Source organism: Microcaecilia unicolor, chromosome 5, assembly GCF_901765095.1.
Source record: "Microcaecilia unicolor chromosome 5, aMicUni1.1, whole genome shotgun sequence".
Lineage (NCBI taxonomy): Eukaryota > Metazoa > Chordata > Amphibia > Gymnophiona > Siphonopidae > Microcaecilia > Microcaecilia unicolor.
The window spans coordinates 311,641,491-311,660,760 of record NC_044035.1 but is presented as its reverse complement, the minus strand read 5'-3'; the positions used below and the strand labels follow the sequence as shown (position 1 = coordinate 311,660,760).

General features: G+C 40.2%; 1 protein-coding gene across 1 annotated transcript in view; it reads right to left on the bottom strand.

Annotated features, from left to right (window-relative positions):
- The window catches only part of ITFG1 (integrin alpha FG-GAP repeat containing 1), a 312,588-nt gene that overhangs the window by 79,085 nt on the left and 214,233 nt on the right, over positions 1-19,270 (bottom strand). The window contains exon 13 of the mRNA XM_030204383.1: positions 9,708-9,751. Within this exon, the coding sequence (XP_030060243.1) occupies positions 9,708-9,751 (44 nt within the window). The remainder of the gene's footprint in view (positions 1-9,707; positions 9,752-19,270) is intronic.

Below are 19,270 nucleotides of genomic sequence, written 5' to 3'. Positions count from 1 at the left end.
ACAATAGACAGGACACAAGACAACACGGTTTCACAAGAGGTCTTGTCAGACAAATCTGATTCATTTCTTTATCTGAGTGACCAGAGAGTTAGATTGAGGGAGAGCACTAGATGTGATGTATTTAGATTTTAGCAAAGCCTTAGAAACGGTTACGCATAGACGAGTAAATAAATTGAGTGCAGTTACATGGTGCAATGAGCGAGTAAGGATGAGATCTTTACTTGCGCTGAGGGCCCTCACTAAATTTTGTTTACTTTCTTTTTTGGCCCAATTTTCCCGCAATTGCACAATGGGGCTGGAGTAAAATATGTAAGCACAAATTTCTTCACTGTTCCCCCTGAATAATGACCAGTGAAAATAATAAATGGGACTGGCATCGCAACAAGCCTCCAGAAGACAAGATGGAGGCGCTGGTTTGGATGGAGGTAACCTAATTCTCTGAGTTAGCCTTGTTGGATATTACTGCAGTGGTAATGAAGGCTCTGGATCTGCGCTTGGAACAACCTTCTAACCAAATTAATCATTTGGGCACCTCTTTACAAAGTATTGGAAACCGGACAAAGGAGTTGAGAGCCACGTATCTACGGTGAGGGATGATGCAATGGCAGTGCGCACAGAGTTAGATCATTTATGGGCACAAGTCACATAGCATTATGATTGCATAGAAGAATTAGGAACCGCTTTCGAAGAGTGAATTTGAGGTTTCTGGGATTCCTGTAAACTATTGTGGACAGTCAGATATTATCCTTGTTGGAGGACTGGCTAGTGACTAATTTTCTTCTGTGAGATGGAATGGGTCCAATTACACTGGATCGCACCCATAGAGTGGGGCATCGGTACGAGGACTACACTAGGCCCACAAAAACTGTAGCGCGGTTTCAGAGCTTCCTGCATCGCACGGAGATGTTGCGTCAATACCGCTTGCACAGGGAACACTTCACCTATGACAATCAACATATCTGAATATTCTAGGATTTTTCTTTGGATTTAAGAGGAAAACGAGGCACTTTGTCCCACTGTGTTCTACTCTGGCTGAAAGGAAAACTCATTTTATGTTTTTATACCCAGCCCTGCTTAAGATTTACCACAAGGGTGAATGGCATCAACTAGATAAGTTGGAAAAGGCATAGGCATTTATTGATGACCTTAACGTCTAAAGAATGTTCTCCACCAGATGGGTGACTTTATTTAGAACTAAGTTATGCTTCCTTTCTTAGAGTATTCCAGTGTGTTTCTGTATCCCTTGTTATTGCCTTTGCCTGATTGTTTCTTCTGTGGGTTTATTAATGTCACTATAATTTTGTTCATTGCTGGGTTTTGTTAATAACAGCAGAGGCCCTTGAGGTGCTGATATGGGCTCTAGTGCACAGGCTTCAAGTCTTGTTTACATGTTGGGATTTCTGTTAGGGGGGGTTCAGTGGGGGGAAGAGAGGGGGAGGGTTTCTTTTTTCAAGGGCAAGACGGTAGGTTTAGTCTTCCACACACATGGCGAAATTCTGCTTTGGAGGTTTTGTATTGGCGAGATTGGTACCCTGGGTGTAGGCTGGACATCTGGGATGCTTTGCACTACTGTTTAATTTTGATTAATGTCCTCCTAATTGATATTGAAAATGACAGCTTTTAGGGGTAGTCGTATTGTAACTTGGGATGTATTACTTCCCCCGTGAAATGTGCAAAAATACTAACTGCTCTGTGAAGACATATAATTGACATGGCTTGTCTCTAAGAGCATGTCAAATTTAAAACACAATGGGTGGGAGAAGTTTATTTGGCCTCATCGGGTGGCAGGCATGGGGGAGTGGCTGTCCTTGTTAGCAAATCCCTTGCTTGCTCTGTGGAAGAGCTCGCGAGAGATGATGCTGGCAGATATATACTCTTAAGGCTATGGTGGCAAGGGAGAAAACTTCTGCTTTTAAAAGATTTTTGGGTCTACTCCTTATGACCCAGCGGCTCTGCCTAAATTTTCAGAGATGTGTAATGTGCTTAATGCCCCTCTTAGAGTGCTAGAGGTGCAGAAAATTATTAAAACTTTGTGCCCCTGATCTGCACAAAGGAAACATGGCTTTTCTGGGGAATTTTATAAAATTTTGCAAGGTCAGGTGCTGGAGCCACTAATAGATTTTTATCAATCAGTGATACAGTTGGTAAATTCCCGAGTTATGCTAATGTTGCACTTATTATGCTTATTCCAAAGCCAGGTAAATCTCGAGCAGAAGCAGATTCGTATCGTCCTATATCTCTCCTCAATGTAAATGTAAAGATTTTGGCAAAAGTGTTGGCAATGCACCTAGCAGAATATCTTCTTAACATAAATGGGCCTCAGCAAATTTGGTTTGTAAAAGCTCGTCACTCTGTGCAGAATGTGTGTAAAGTTTTATTAGCAATGTCACATTGTCAGGCATTGGAGATCACTGCCATGGTGCTTAGTCTAGATGCTGCCAAGGCATTTGATCAGGTGCATTGGCTGCATGTTTCAAGTTTTGGATTGGGTGGGATTTGCGGGTGTTTTTTTTCATGCAGTGCAAGCGTTGTACCATATCCCACAGGCAACAATTTAGATGAATGGGGGATGTACTCCTTCTTTTGAAATTGGTAGAGGTACCCGTGAAGGATGCTCTCTCTCGCCCTTGTTTATACTGTAATTGGAACCCTTTCTTAGTGTGCTTACCTTTGCGCCTGATATCCCTGGACTTTGGCTAAATGGGTATTTAGTTAAAACTCTAGTATATGCAGATGATGTGCTGCTTTTTCTGATGTCACCGAGGGAGGCACTGCCTCATCTGTTATGTTTGGTTGGTCATTTTGGGAGCTTTTCTGGGTTTACCTTAAATCTAATGAAGTCCAGGGCATTACTGGTGTTACCAGAGGTTCGCACTCAGTGGCAAGATTTTCCATTTGTATAAGATGAGGTGCTGACTTACTTAGGCATTAGATTTAAGAACTTTATATCTCTTGAATATTAAACCCCTTTTGGATAACAGACTGAAGTTGGGCCTTTGGAAAAAGTATCCACTATCATTATGGAGCCGAATACATCTACATAGTAACATAGTAGATGGCAGAAAAAGACCTGCACGGTCCATCCAGTTTGCCCAACAAGATAAACTCATATGTGCTACTTTTTGTGTATATCTTACCTTGATTTGTATCTGCCATTTTCAGAGCAAAGACTGTAGAAGTCTGCCCAGCACTAGCCCCGCCTCCCACCACCGGCTCTGGCACCCAATCTCCGCTAAGCTTCTGAGGATTCATGCCTCCTGAATAGGATTCATTTATGTTTATCTCACGGATGTTTGAATTCCGTTACCGGTTTCATCTCCACCACCTCCCGCGGGAGGGCATTCCAAGTATCCACCACTCTCTCCGTGAAAAAATACTTCCTGACATTTTTCTTGAGTCTGCCCCCCTTCAATCTCATTTCATGCCCACTAGTTCTACCGCCTTCCCATCTCCGGGTCGTTTGTCAGGTCCCTCAGTGGCTCTAAGTTTATTACAGAATTATCTATGGTTGGGGAAAAGGCCCTGCTTGCCGCTGGATATGGTCCAGATTCCCAAAGCACATGGTGGCATGGGTTTGTGAATATTCGATACCTTACAGTGTCTAGCAACATTAGGCTTATAAATGATTGGTATCGGGATACTGATTCTTTTTCAAATACAGCCCTTGAAATTGGTATGATTCCAGGGGTCCATTTTAGTCATGTCTTACATAATACTTGATATCCTTTCCTGAAAACAGCTCGAGATGTCTGGAGGTGTCGCAGGATTCGCTTTTCTGCTAAAGTGGCACCTTATTTGATAAAGCAATCAAATTCAGTTTGATACAAAGAAACTAATTTTTCTCCTTTAAATCTAAATATTCCCAAGAATTATAGCAGTTTCATCAATGTAAATGCAAATTAAACCAGTTTTAAGACTAAAGCTGCTTTTTTACCTAGGACTGACAATGGAAAATAAACCTGGCAGAGCTAGTCCACTATATAGTAGCCAAAGTTAGAATACTACGGCAAGAGTTAGCAGAGTGAAGGACAAGAAACAGTTTGAAAAGCCTATCCTCTCTATTACCAGAACTAGGCAGAAAGGGAGATAAAGGTTTATTTTTGTTGTTGTTTTTGTCTTTTTTGGGGGGGTCTGGGTTAGAAGACAGAAAAGTACACCACAATACAGATATACCACAATAGAGATTCACAGGACAAATTAATTAAGCAATAAACAATCAAATCTAGAGAATAGATATATCAGGTAGCTTAAACATGTAGCCAGAAAGTTGAGAAATTAAAATATCAGAAAAAAATTTGAAGCATTTCATATGCTGGACCTGAACCATAATACTGCTAAGTAGTCTACGTTTCCCTATGCAGAGATGAGACTAGTCCCCCCCACCCCTTCTGCTGTACAGGTGATTACTCAAAGTGAGTCAGCCTCTATCAAAAAGGTTCTCTAGGAGGGGCAAGCAATGACACAGCTTGATAGAACAATCAAATTCAGTTTGATACAACAGCATATGGAATCATGTTCTTTCTTTCTCTTTCCAGCTCTGGCCTTTCCCATGCAGTTCACAGATCACATGGTGCTTGGCAGGAGCCAAAGATGTGAATTTATTAAAAATACTGGCACCTTATCTCTGCTCAACTTACTTTTGTGCTCCACATAAAATATACTAGTCAGATTCTTTTTCAAATCTACACTGTGACTTTTTAAAATAACTGGTAGATAAGTACATAAGTATTGCCATACTGGGAAAGACCAAAGGTCCATCAAGCCCAGCATCCTGTTTCCAACAGTGGCCAATCCAGGTCACAAATACCCGGCAAGATCCCCAAAATGTACAAAACATTTTATACTGCTTATCCCAGAAATAGTGGATTTTCCCCAAGTCCATTTAATAACGGGCTATGGACTTTTCCTTTAGGAAGCCGTCCAAATCTTTTTAAAACTCTGCTAAGCTAACCGCCTTTACCACATTCTATGGTGACGAATTCCAGAGTTTAATTACACGTTGAGTGAAGAAAATTATTCTCCGATTCGTTTTAAATTTACTACATTGTAGCTTCATCGCATGCCCCCTAGTCCTAGTATTTTTGGAAAGCGTGAACAGACGCTTCACATCTACCCGTTCAACTCCACTCATTATTTTGTAGACCTCTATCATATCTCCCCTCAGCCGCATTTTCTCCAAGCTGAAGAACCCTAGTCGCTTTAGCCTTTCCTCATAGGGAAGTCGTCCCATCCCCTTTATCATTTTCGTCGCCCTTCTCTGCACCTTTTCTAATTCTACTCTATCTTTCTTCAGATGCGGCGACCAGAATTGAACACAATATTTGAGGTGCGGTCACACCATGGAGCGATACAAAGGCATTATAACATCCTCATTTTTGTTTTCCATTCCTTTCCTAATAATACCTAACATTCTATTTGTTTTCGTAGCCGCAGCAGCACACTGAACAGAAGGTTTCAACGTTTCATCAACGATGACACTTAGATCCCTTTCTTGGTCCGTGACTCTTAACGTGGAACCTTGCATGACGTAGCTATAATTCGGGTCCTTAAGTACTGAAATGCGCCTTATTTCTATGCTATGTTAGTGGGACATTAGATAGATAGGCTGGCTCACAAAATACAGGGTGGAGATGGAAATCTGTGCTCCACACTGATGTAAGCTGTTCCCTAAGATACATGTGGAGAAGACTGTATCGTGCTATTCTTGCACCTCATGCAAATCGCCTGCTTCACCACCGCAAATGAGAGGAGATGGTGGGTTGATAGTAATTTTTGCACCCCTCCATATTTCCACCCTGTACAGCTGCACTGCTCATACAGCCCTTGGTACAGTGCTACATGTGAACCTGCAAACATTAAGCTAATTTTATCTATATACCAGCAAAATCTGAAGAACACATTGCAAGTTAATTTGCTGAAAAGAAAAATGCCTAACAAGATAATACTGTATGAGGGAAACCTGTTTCCAGAAAGCCTAACAGGTGTGATTCACTAAAATGTTTCTCCTATTTTGTTTCTACTGTAATATTGGATAATAAAATTTACAGTGCTTTTGACAGCTGCACTACAAATTATATAGCAGAATGCAGGCAATGAACACAGTAACACCCTTCCATGATTTAACAGGAAAATAACTATACTATCAAGTATTTGTGGCATGTAAGAAAACACTTAGAGTTTAAAAGAGAAGAATTATTGATAAATGAATGTGTATCAGGCACACTTTTACAAAACTTAAGACATTTTAAATTAAGGCTGGTCTTGCAGGTCAGGAATAAAACGCGTAGACCTGTGTTTACAAAAGTGCGCTATAGGCGTGCTCCTGTTTTTAACACGTTAATGGTTGATGCGTATCAAACGCTAACGTGCCTATAGGAATGTATTAACAATAGCAAACTCAGGGATATATATCTTTTAAATAGCTGTAACTGAAGAGGTGAACACTACAAAATCTCTGCCAACTAGTGCTCAAGGTCTGATTTATCAATAATTCTCTTAGACCCATGAACTCACTCATACATACCACACCTCATACTCCCCCAGCATCATATGCATACAATCCACACATACCCATATACATTACAACAAGTATCCCTGCAATTTAAACTTTCAGAATGTTACATGGCACCCGTTACAAAAACAGGGAGATCATACATCTCTAATCAGGACATATCGACACATCAGCAAGCTGAGTATTTCTTATAACAGAGTTAACATATGTCTATGGAAACCAAGTCCCTGAATTAAACTGTTCCGTGGATTTAATCACATGTAACTTTACTAATATGTCAATCGTTACAATGGTTATCATGCATTTTCATGTATTGTATGTATTGGCGCATTAGCGTTTAACGTGCCTCAACTTTAAAGGTGTGTTAAAAATGCTAGTGCATCTTAGTAAACATACCCCTTATAAACAAGCCTATATTAGGACACGAAAACCGGAAAAAGTGCATTTTATGACTCCATGATCACGATATAACTACAAAGTTAATAATACAAAAAAGATGAAATTTTCTTATGGATTTCAATAAGTAAAGGAAATGAACATGTATCAGAAGAAGAAATTTTCTTGAAACCCTTAATTTCCCCCACTTGTCAATGCAGTTGTAAAACATAAATATATTTTGAAAAGGGAAGCCAAAACCAAAACCTACTTGATGAAATCTAAATCTTCAAATGAAGTCAAATGGAAGAAAAAGTATGACAGGAAAGCTTTGGGCACATAAGCTCTCAGGGGAGCTGATGCAGAAAGCCATGGACCGATGGCTAAGAACATGGCTTCTAACACGAATGTAACAGAGGTTTGCCTGATCCTACAGTAAGCTCATAATATGCAAATTTGAAGCAGGCAGAACGTGCAAGCTAATCAGGGTAAGCACACTGTTCTGCATCTCTCTCCCTTCTACCCTCCCCCTCACTGAACAGTGGAGAATACAAAATAAGCCAAGGGAGGGGTGATGAGTACCAGGGAAAGTGGCATTTCTTGGTGTTTAACCAACACCTATTTTCATGGTTTTGCATCAGAGTGTTTTATGGTTTATTGGTTAAAATCTAAAATCAGGAGACCTATTAGTAAATTATCCCACTATTGTTGACATAAAATGGAAGCTATGGAATTGTAGTAGTATGAGAACTCTTAAAAATATACCACATTCACATTAGCATGAACTAGATTTTAGAAATGTCCTAGATACAGCAGTCATCCTTAGTATTGTTTGCAAAAGAATTTCGAAGCTAATCATGTCCTGAGGAGAAAAGGAGGAGTTTAATAAGTGGCTCCCTGACTGGGTTGAAACAAAAAAAAGTGAGGTCAAAGGGCAAGTACAAGGAAAGAAGAAACGAGACAAATATTTGAGTATACAATGCAAAACAATTTTAAACAAAATGTAGCAGAATAAAACACAGCAACAACGCTTAAGACATATGTATTTCAGTTTTTTAATCAAATATGATTTCCTTGCTAGTACTGTGTGGAAATAGCTTATTACAATATTCATTTACTGATTTAGTAGATTTTTTATTTCCAATCCGGTAGTGATGTGAAAACATATAGGGCTGATATTATAAAAGGATTTATCTGCATTGTACATCCTGCATCATCTACCATTCTGAGCTGCTTACAGTCTCACATACATAATGTCATATACTTACAACATAAAACAGGATAGTCATCTTTGTTCATAAATACAGTAAAATACAATTAAGACAATAAAAAGAAAGCCACGTTTAATATAATCTTATTCACAATAACTAAGACCTGGACAGCAATGTTCCCTCTAAGCTGTGCAGGAGTCCTTCATTTACATTTCTGCCAGTTGTGGTGCTTTTTCAGTATCACATTTTCAATATCAAGGGGCAGGCAGGTTCTGCAGCTTGCCACAAGACCTGCCTGTTCCTAGTGACTGAAAGCACGATATTGAAACAGCATCCTCCCACTGGCAGGAATGTGGTTGCAGGACTCCCATACGGCTTAGAGGAAACATTGCTGGATAATGCTGCCGAATATCTTTACAGAACAAAAATAAAAGTGGGAGAGAGACCAAGAAAACCAAAGACTGGAAGATGTGTATCAGTAAAGAAGTTTATTGAAGTATGGAGACTCGACACAAAGTTGTGTTTCGGCCGTTAGGCCTGCATCAGGAGTCTATAAAAATACATATATACAATAAAAAGAAGAAATTAAAAACAAGTCAAGTGCTAAGAGATACACAGATACATTTCACTTATAAACACAGATATAAAAATCATAATAAAATATAAATAAACATATATATGGATAAAACATATTTATATTTTATTATGGTTTTATAAGTGTTTATAAGTGAAATTTATCTGTGTATCTCTTAGCACTTGACTTGTTTTTAATTTCTTCTTTTTATTGTATATATGTATTTTTATAGACTCCTGATGCAGGCCTAACGGCCGAAACACAATGTTGTGTCGAGTCTCCATACTTCAATCAACTTCTTTACTGATACACATCTTCCAGTCTTTGGTTTCCTTGGTCGCTCTCCCACTTTTATTTTTGTTCTGTTGTTTACCGTGGGGCGTTTTGAGTTCTCCGTCTTTCGGCGGATTTCTTCTCACGAATATCTTTACAGACCATAATAGCACCATATGGACAATGCCAGAGTTGTCCAGGGACGGAGTCAGGGCAGAGAAGCAATTTATCCAGATAGAGAATATTTTTAGTGCTGCTATTCTTCTAATAATCTGAGTACCTTAGGACAGCAAACAAAAAGTGCTATCCAGATAGCAGTTGAATATTGCTGCTATCAGGTTAGCAGAAGAAAAAAAGCAAGCAGACCTTTTGAAGAAAAACAGTCTTTTATTGGCTGTTCAAAGCTCCCAGGACTCACAAACAAGAGCATGACATGGCCAGGTTTCGCCAGAACTACAGGTTGCGTCAGAGGCAATAAAAAACCAGCTGGTGTAAAACTACAAAGTTCACCAACGCTGTTTTCTTCCTGGGTTTTTTTTTTAAATTGTGCATACAGCAGACTGTTAAAAATAAATCACTGATCACTGAAGACTCAATATCAGGAGGGTGTGAGACTAGGATAAAACTGAAGTCAATTTAATGAAAGTCAACTTTTTCCAAACAAATTTCAATACTGTCTGGCACTGTATACCATCAGTTTAAGCATGCAACACAGCTCTCAGGATTCAGCTAGAAATAGCAAATGTAAGTTAATCTTACTTACCTTTATCTGCTGAGGGCAGTCATTGGAACAAAGGCCACTTAGAACTACAAAAAAAAAAAAAAGCAATAATTAAAATATTCCTGAAATCAGATCCAACTTCTTTTAGGATCAGTGAATGAGAGGATGTCTGTTTCTCCATTTTGGTAGTTTAATTGCAGAATGGATGACTCTGTTTCAGATATAATGGTATTCCTCCTTTAGCAAAAATTGTTTTTATTGAAATAATTTCCTGACCAAGATTTCAGAATTTAACATACCCCCTTATCTACTTCGCACTTTTGCTACAGAATTATACAGGACTGTGCTCCCATATAACTAAAGTGATTACATCAACATCTGTTAGCAGCAAGAGTAGTCTTACTGAGAAACTGGAAAAAGGAATGCCCATCATTTTACTATATAACTGAATGCAAAAAAAAAAAACAAAAAACAAAATTGGAAGTACTGCTGCTATGAAAAAGCTCATTTGGATGATGAGGGAGAAGCCAAATGTTTTTAATACCATCTGGGCGATAGCACCTTTTGGGGAGGGTTGGTCCATTCATCCAGACACATGGGATTACTTGCACATGCACAAGAAAACCTATGCCTAAAAGAAAGCAGGAAGCAGCAACAGGAAGAAGATGGCCAGTAGCCTCGGCCAAGAGGAGGACACAGAGATCCCAAGCCTTATGGCACTGGGGGCCCCTTTTACTAAGCCGCATAAGCGTCTACGCGCGCCCAAATGGAGTTACCGCATGGCTGTTGTGGTAATTTCATTTTTGGTGTGCGTCCAATAAAATCATTTTTATTTTCGGATGCGAACCAAGTGGCATTTGACGCACATAGGTCATTATCGCCCGGTTACCACGTGAAACTTTACTGCTAGGTCAACAGCTGGCGCAGGCCCAAAATGAATGCATGGCAATTTTGATTTTGCCGCATGTCCATTTTTGGCAAAAAGTTTTTTTAAAAAAGGCCTTTTTTACAGGTGCGCTGATAAATGGATCAGTGCATGCCCAAAACCTGCGCCTACACTAATGCAAGTCATTTTTCAGTGCACCTTAGTAAAAGGACCCCTGGATGAAGTAACAGGCTGGTACTCCCAAGCCCTGCAAGCCAATAGTGGCACTGGAAGAACAGGCAGGCTGCCAGCCCTAGTGAATAGCAGCACTGGATGATGTGGGGATCTCAAACCTTGTGGCACTGGAAGATGCTAGGCTGTACCTGTAGCAGAAAAGTGCAGATGGCGCAGTCGTTCTGAAGAAGATAAGCTAGCTTAAAGAGGAGGGAAGGGGGATGAGGAGGCGATAGGTACTATGTGTTGTGGAGATGGAGGGGGGGGGGGGTGTCAGGGAGAAGGGAGTAGGAAAGAGGAAGAAAGGAGAAATGTGTTATTGTGTTAGACTAAATGTGCAACTTTCAACTTGTTTCAACTTTGGGAAGGGCTGATAATCATTTCTATCACAGAGTCAGTTTTCCCTGTTTTGAACAGACTGTAAGCTCTATTGAGCAGGATTCTCTCTCATGTGTATATGTAGGGAAATTGCTGTGTATGTCTAGTAGCACTATAGAAAAGATTATTAATAGTATTTTTTCTTATGCACCTTTTCTGTATTTTCTTTCAGGGTTGACTGCTCAATGATTCAGTCATAAGTACATAAGTACATAAGTAGTGCCATACTGGGAAAGACCAAAGGTCCATCTAGCCCAGCATCCTGTCACCGACAGTGGCCAATCCAGGTCAAGGGCACCTGGCACGCTCCCCAAACGTTAAAACATTCCAGACAAGTTATACCTAAAAATGCGGAATTTTTCCAAGTCCATTTAATAGCGGTCTATGGACTTGTCCTTTAGGAATCTATCTAACCCCTTTTTAAACTCCGTCAAGCTAACCGCCCGTACCACGTTCTCCGGCAACGAATTCCAGAGTCTAATTACACGTTGGGTGAAGAAAAATTTTCTCCGATTCGTTTTAAATTTACCACACTGTAGCTTCAACTCATGCCCTCTAGTCCTAGTATTTTTGGATAGCGTGAACAGTCGCTTCACATCCACCCGATCCATTCCACTCATTATTTTATACACTTCTATCATATCTCCCCTCAGTCGTCTCTTCTCCAAGCTGAAAAGCCCTAGCCTTCTCAGCCTCTCTTCATAGGAAAGTCGTCCCATCCCCACTATCATTTTCGTCGCCCTTCGCTGTACCTTTTCCAATTCTACTATATCTTTTTTGAGATACGGAGACCAGTACTGAACACAATACTCCAGGTGCGGTCGCACCATGGAGCGATACAACGGCATTATAACATCCGCACACCTGGACTCCATACCCTTCCTAATAACACCCAACATTCTATTCGCTTTCCTAGCCGCAGCAGCACACTGAGCAGAAGGTTTCAGCGTATCATCGACGACGACACCCAGATCCCTTTCTTGATCCGTAACTCCTAACGCGGAACCTTGCAAGACGTAGCTATAATTCGGGTTCCTCTTACCCACATGCATCACTTTGCACTTGTCAACATTGAACTTCATCTGCCACTTGCACGCCCATTCTCCCAGTCTCGCAAGGTCCTCCTGTAATCGTTCACATTCCTCCTGCGACTTGACGACCCTGAATAATTTTGTGTCATCGGCGAATTTAATTACCTCACTAGTTATTCCCATCTCTAGGTCATTTATAAATACATTAAAAAGCAACGGACCCAGCACAGACCCCTGCCTGGGTCTTTGCCTTTTTTTCTTTCTTTTTTCCTCTCTTCACTGCTGAGGGTTGGGAAGTCTTGTGGGATGGTTTAATTGATAGAATATTTAGTGATTGGTTGATGTTTATTTTCCATTTGCTCTGTATTATACTTGCAGTAAATAAATCGTAAGTGGCTATATTGTGTTAAAAATAACCATGACTGTGCCATAGATGTGTCTGCCTCACTGTGCTGGTACAAGGTCTGTTTTGCTATGTACTGTTATTTTGTATAAGTACTGATGGGGATTTCTAATCTCTCAATTAAAAAGCAGAGAAAGAAAAACCACTGAAATACTGATATTTTATGGTAGCAAAATTAGGATGGAGGTATGAATGAGGTAAAAGAGCATTCATCATTAAAGAGCAAACAACATAAAGCATAGCTGTTAGTTTAGTAGAACTAGGTCTTTGGCCAGTCCTTGCCCTAGATTACTGTCAAATATCATTAGTTTAGTCAGCAATTCAGAAGCTTGTCTTCTGCAAACAGATGATGTCAGTACTACAGTTTTTCCCTGGTAACGGTTTGGGGACTGATGCACAAAGAACGAACCTGCTGACCGTGGACAAACATTCTGCTGACTACCAATTAATACTTCATTTACTTATTTCTTCTTTGCCCTTTAATACCTCCACAACATCTGCTCCTGAGAGCAATTTATCTGTGCACCAAGCTAATTCAAGGATGTAAAATACACTGTGATTAAATGAAGGTACTCTAAAACCCTAGTACGAAATCTATACATTACTGCCATTATAAAAATGCCCTTTTTGAAGTAATTACCAAGTCCCCAATCCAAAAAGTAAGAAAAAAAATCTTATAAAAATAGGAGGAAAAATATACATTCCATAATGCTATACCATCAGTTAATCCAAACATTTAGAAGAGTTAAAAATTTGATGCAGAAAAACGGCAGCACCTGACACTGCTCAGTGCATCCTGGTAGTCTGGGTGGAGTCTAGCAAACAAGGGAAACATTCCCTTATTTGTTAGACTGACCCCACTCTTTGTGAGTCAGATTGAGTTGGGTTAGGTGGAGAGGGTCCACTAGACTACCAGGGTTTTTTATGTTAATGTTTGGGGCGGGGGTTGGGGTGGGGAGCCACTACATTACCAGGCATTACAGTGGCCAGTGCAGAGAGTTGGGTTGGGGTGTATACCTGGTGGATTTTTTTTTTAATGTCACCCTTCCTGTCAGTGTGTGAGCACACCATTGCTTATACACCGACAGGAAGAAGGACATTTGGAAATGAGCTGTGGATTAATGTCGTATTTTTAACCTATATGGCATATGTAAGTTCAGCTCCATATGTTGGATCCAATGAAGAAAGGGAAAGGTGGGCTCACTGCCTCTTTGTCATTTGGGTACCTTCTAATGCAGTAGAAGATTGGGGATGGTCAGTCAAGGACGACTCATTTTGAATGGCAGTTATGAGAAGAAAACATTGGAATTTGGCAGATCCTTGGACCATGGCTGGGGATTGCTTCTGAATATGAAATTGTATCTATATTTTAAATGCCAGTTAAAATTTTATAGTCTCAGCTGAATAGTATAACTTGCATTACTGTATGCTGTTTGGAAGAATCCATATTCTTGAACTGCTCAACTAAGCGGCATTAATGTTAGCTCTGACCCAAGGCACAATTTAGGACTAACCAGTGCAGGCGTCTAATGTGTTAAAACACTTAATGCTAGTGCTTGTCTACTTTAATACACAGAAATAAGAACATCAGAAGTGCCATGCTGGAGCAGACCAATGATCTATCAAGTCTAGCAAGTTGTCTCGGACAGTAGCCAGTCCAGGTCACCTGGAGTATCTGTCAGATCCCAAAGAGGAAAGCCTATTCAATGCTGCTCACTCCCACAAGCAGAAGGTGAAGACAATAATAGTTATCCTTGACCACATTTTCTGGTAGCAATTCCATAATTTAATTATGCATTGACTGAAAAAAAAAAGCGCTTTCAAGAATTCATTTTAGATCTTCTACTAGTTTCATGGCGTATCCTCTAATCTTGGTACAACTGCAAAGAATAAATAACCATACCTATCGACTTGTTCCACTCCACTCTGTAAAACTATCACAGGAGTCAACAACTATGGCACTTGAGGGCTGCAACCCAGTCAGGGTTTCAGATTTCTACTATGAATACACATGAGATCTATTTCATAAAATTGAGAGAGTGCGTGCAGAAAGATCTCTTGTATATTCATTGCCAAAAGCCTGAAAAATCATGAAAACCTGACTAGGTTATGGCCCTTGAGGAGAATGGTTATTTATTCTTGCTCTGTATGACACCATCATAGTGGGAAATACTAAATTACAAATACAGTGGGGGAAATAAGTATTTGATCCCTTGCTGATTTTGTAAGTTTGCCCACTGACAAAGACATGAGCAGCCCATAATTGAAGGGTAGGTTATTGGTAACAGTGAGAGATAGCACATCACAAATTAAATCCGGAAAATCACATTGTGGAAAGTATATGAATTTATTTGCATTCTGCAGAGGGAAATAAGTATTTGATCCCTCTGGCAAACAAGACCTAATACTTGGTGGCAAAACCCTTGTTGGCAAGCACAGCGGTCAGACGTCTTCTGTAGTTGATGATGAGGTTTGCACACATGTCAGGAGGAATTTTGGTCCACTCCTCTTTGCAGATCATCTCTAAATCATTAAGAGTTCTGGGCTGTCGCTTGGCAACTCGCAGCTTCAGCTCCCTCCATAAGTTTTCAATGGGATTAAGGTCTGGTGACTGGCTAGGCCACTCCATGACCCTAATGTGCTTCTTCCTGAGCCACTCCTTTGTTGCCTTGGCTGTATGTTTTGGGTCATTGTCGTGCTGGAAGACTCAGCCACGACCCATTTTTAAGGCCCTGGCGGAGGGAAGGAGGTTGTCACTCAGAATTGTACGGTACATGGCCCCATCCATTCTCCCATTGATGCGGTGAAGTAGTCCTGTGCCCTTAGCAGAGAAACACCCCCAAAACATAACATTTCCGCCTCCATGCTTGACAGTGGGGACGGTGTTCTTTGGGTCATAGGCAGCATTTCTCTTCCTCCAAACACGGCAAGTTGAGTTCATGCCAAAGAGCTCAATTTTTGTCTCATCTGACCACAGCACCTTCTCCCAATCACTCTCGGCATCATCCAGGTGTTCACTGGCAAACTTCAGACGGGCCGTCACATGTGCCTTCTGGAGCAGGGGGACCTTGCGGGCACTGCAGGATTGCAATCCGTTATGTCGTAATGTGTTACCAATGGTTTTCGTGGTGACAGTGGTCCCAGCTGCCTTGAGATCATTGACAAGTTCCCCCCTTGTAGTTGTAGGCTGATTTCTAACCTTCCTCATGATCAAGAATACCCCACGAGGTGAGATTTTGCGTGGAGCCACAGATCTTTGTCGATTGACAGTCATTTTGTACTTCTTCCATTTTCTTACTATGGCACCAACAGTTGTCTCCTTCTTGCCCAGCGTCTTACTGATGGTTTTGTAGCCCATTCCAGCCTTGTGCAGGTGTATGATCTTGTCCCTGACATCCTTAGACAGCTCCTTGCTCTTGGCCATTTTGTAGAGGTTAGAGTCTGACTGATTCACTGAGTCTGTGGACAGGTGTCTTTCATACAGGTGACCATTGCCGACAGCTGTCTGTCATGCAGGTAACGAGTTGATTTGGAGCATCTACCTGGTCTGTAGGGGCCAGATCTCTTACTGGTTGGTGGGGGATCAAATACTTATTTCCCTCTGCAGAATGCAAATAAATTCATATACTTTCCACAATGTGATTTTCCGGATTTAATTTGTGATGTGCTATCTCTCACTGTTACCAATAACCTACCCTTCAATTATGGGCTGCTCATGTCTTTGTCAGTGGGCAAACTTACAAAATCAGCAAGGGATCAAATACTTATTTCCCCCACTGTATATGCTATACTTACCCTGGGATTCATGCTATGATGAGCTAAATATTGAAATAAATATGTAGATATATACTTTTTTTCTTAAAATGAAAATTTGCTGATTATTTTTATATATCCCTTCATTCTATAATCATGTGTGCACATTTTTGTGCTTAGTGCACAAAGCTGCATGCACAGGTTATAGAACAGTATCAGTTACGCGTGCCAATTGGCAATTTAGGCACTAATAACCAATAATCATCTTTAATTGGAGTTAATTGGCATTAACTGGAACTAATTTGCAGTTACAGTTACATATGTAACTGCAAGTAGTCACTATTCAGTGTGTGAAAGCTATAGTGTATAGCTGCAAGGGGGAGCATGCACATGGGGGGGGGAGGGTATGGGTAGGTCAAGGGCATACCCAGCACCTATGTGCTAAAATTCTAGAATACTGTCAGTTAGGCATGCAGCTACAATATTCCGTCATGATCATTTACACCAGCCATTGACAAGGCATAAGTGGCTGCACCTAAATGTTGGCAAATAAATGTTCACTTACATTAGTGTGCAGAACGGCAATTATGTGCCTAATTGTTGAGACAGAATTCGCACTTACTCCTGTATTTTATAAATGGCGCCCAAAATTGCATGTACAATTTGAGTAAGAAGCCAATTAGTACTAATAACTAGGTACTAAATCAATTACTGGCATTAATTGGCAACAATTTGGATTTGTGCATCTAGCTCAGACCTATTCTACAGATGCACAAGCAAATCTTTTAGCCTGCAACTGAAAAGGGGGCATGAGCATTCACTAACGATGCACATGGTATTATAGAATTTGGGGGGGATCCGTGCTCGATTCACATCAGGTTTCAGCTGGTGTAAATCCTTACGGTCAAAGTTAGGTATGGACCCCAGCACTACATGCTACTCTATAAACGGTGTCCAATTCACAGCACCATTTATAGAAGAGTGGTCACTGTGCATTTTGTCGGCGTCCAAATGTGGGCACAATTTACTGAATCTAGTCCTTCGTGTAAGGCATCCTAGCACGTAAACTTCTGCAACCTTTTCAAAATTACCTCTGTAGTGTTTATGGTATAGATAGCATCACACAAAGAAAACAGATGCAAAAACATGAATGTAACTACCATAATCATAATGTTTGTTTTTGAAAAGAATGAGTAATATTGAAAAAAATATGAAAATCCCCTGCATCAAAAAGTTTGCAAAGTGAGTATCTCTGTATAAGAAATGGTGGAATTTCAGCTATGATTAAGTCTAGTCATAACAAAAACAAATGTTATTCATAGAATGCGAATCTTTGTGTTTAAAAAGCACAGAGTGGACTGACAGCCATTTGTATGTTAGGATTGAGCAGCTAGGGGTTGCCCAGTAACACCTTATAATTTCAGCTAAGGGCTATCATTCTCAGTGTCATCTTCCAGTGCTGTGCATTCTTCTTCAGAAAGTGATAATAGAGGACTGGAGCTTTCAGCATGGTTTGATCGCCAATCTATTTCTATCTGAAGCTGCGTTTTATTACTGGATAGCACTTGAATGTTCAACAAAGTATATAAGAAAGACAACTGCACTGTTATTCAAAAAACGGAACTTTCAACACAAAGTATCTTTTTAAATACATTCAGTGGTGCAGAATTCTAACAGTTATACATGCCCTGAAGAAAATGAAATCCTTACAGGTTGAGATATTGCAGCAAATTACTTTCTACGTCATGTTGCTCCCTTCTTCAGATACCCCATGTCTTGGAAGCTCATGCACTATATCTTTTGATGTCTTATGTTGGCCAAATGATTCCATTTTACATGCATAAAATATTTACCATCTAATTTGTAATACCTAAAAGTCCTTTTTAAAGCCTTCAAACCCTTGTTCATTTGCCATATTTTGCCGTCAAAACATACAATTCAAAATGCAATAAAGTAGGAGTTTGTTTTACCCACCCACACAACATACTCTCTATTTTCAATGTGAAAGAATAATTTATACAAGTATCCAAAGGTAATTAAGAATAAGATAGTAAAAATAATCGCTTGTGCAAGCTTTTACCCAGTACACGGTGGAAGCCCTTTTGCAGCAGTATCAGCGATACGTCATTTAGAATGTTTACCATTTTTGCACAGAGGGATGATGAAGTTTTCCCTTATTTTTATTTGCAAACAGCTCAAAACTTTTCAGGTTGCCTGGGGCTCATCAGTGGACCGCAGTCTTCAAGTATTACCATAGATTTTTTTATTGGATTCACATAAGGGCTATGACCTTCAAGCTTATATTTTCAAAGCACTTAGCCTTCCAAAGTTCCATAGAAACCTATGGAACTTTGGAAGGCTAAGTGCTTTGAAAATATGCCTCCAGCCTGGTCTCTCAAGGACATTCACTCTCTTCTTGCTGAGCCATTGCTGCTTTGGTTAGGATCACTGTGCTACTGAATGGTGAATCTTCTCCCCAGTCCCAGATCTACGAGACTCTAGGATCTGCCTATATAACTTGCACCACCCATCTCTCTCTCAATCGTCAGGCTCTCTGTTCCCACTGTTGCAAACCATCTTCACAACATAATGTGATCATCACTATGATCAGACCATAAAACCTCCCACGTGCATGCTGTGTCCCCTAAGTGCTTCTTTTTGGCATTTTTCCAGCAATGGCTTCCTTCTTGCCACTCTCCTAAAAAGACAATGTTTCAACAATCTTTAAAAGTACTCTTATAGGCCTTGTAAAGACAATTTTTAGAAATGGAGGTAAGTTGGGTTTGCAGTAATAGAGTGTGAAGACTTATGCAATCAAAATTCTTTGTGGTTTTTTTTTAAATTCCTAATTGCTATTTGAATTTTATATGATTGTTCTTTCATGCTGAAAGTATAGATAAGTGAAAAACTCTTTTAATGCACTTTGAACTGCATTTCTTAA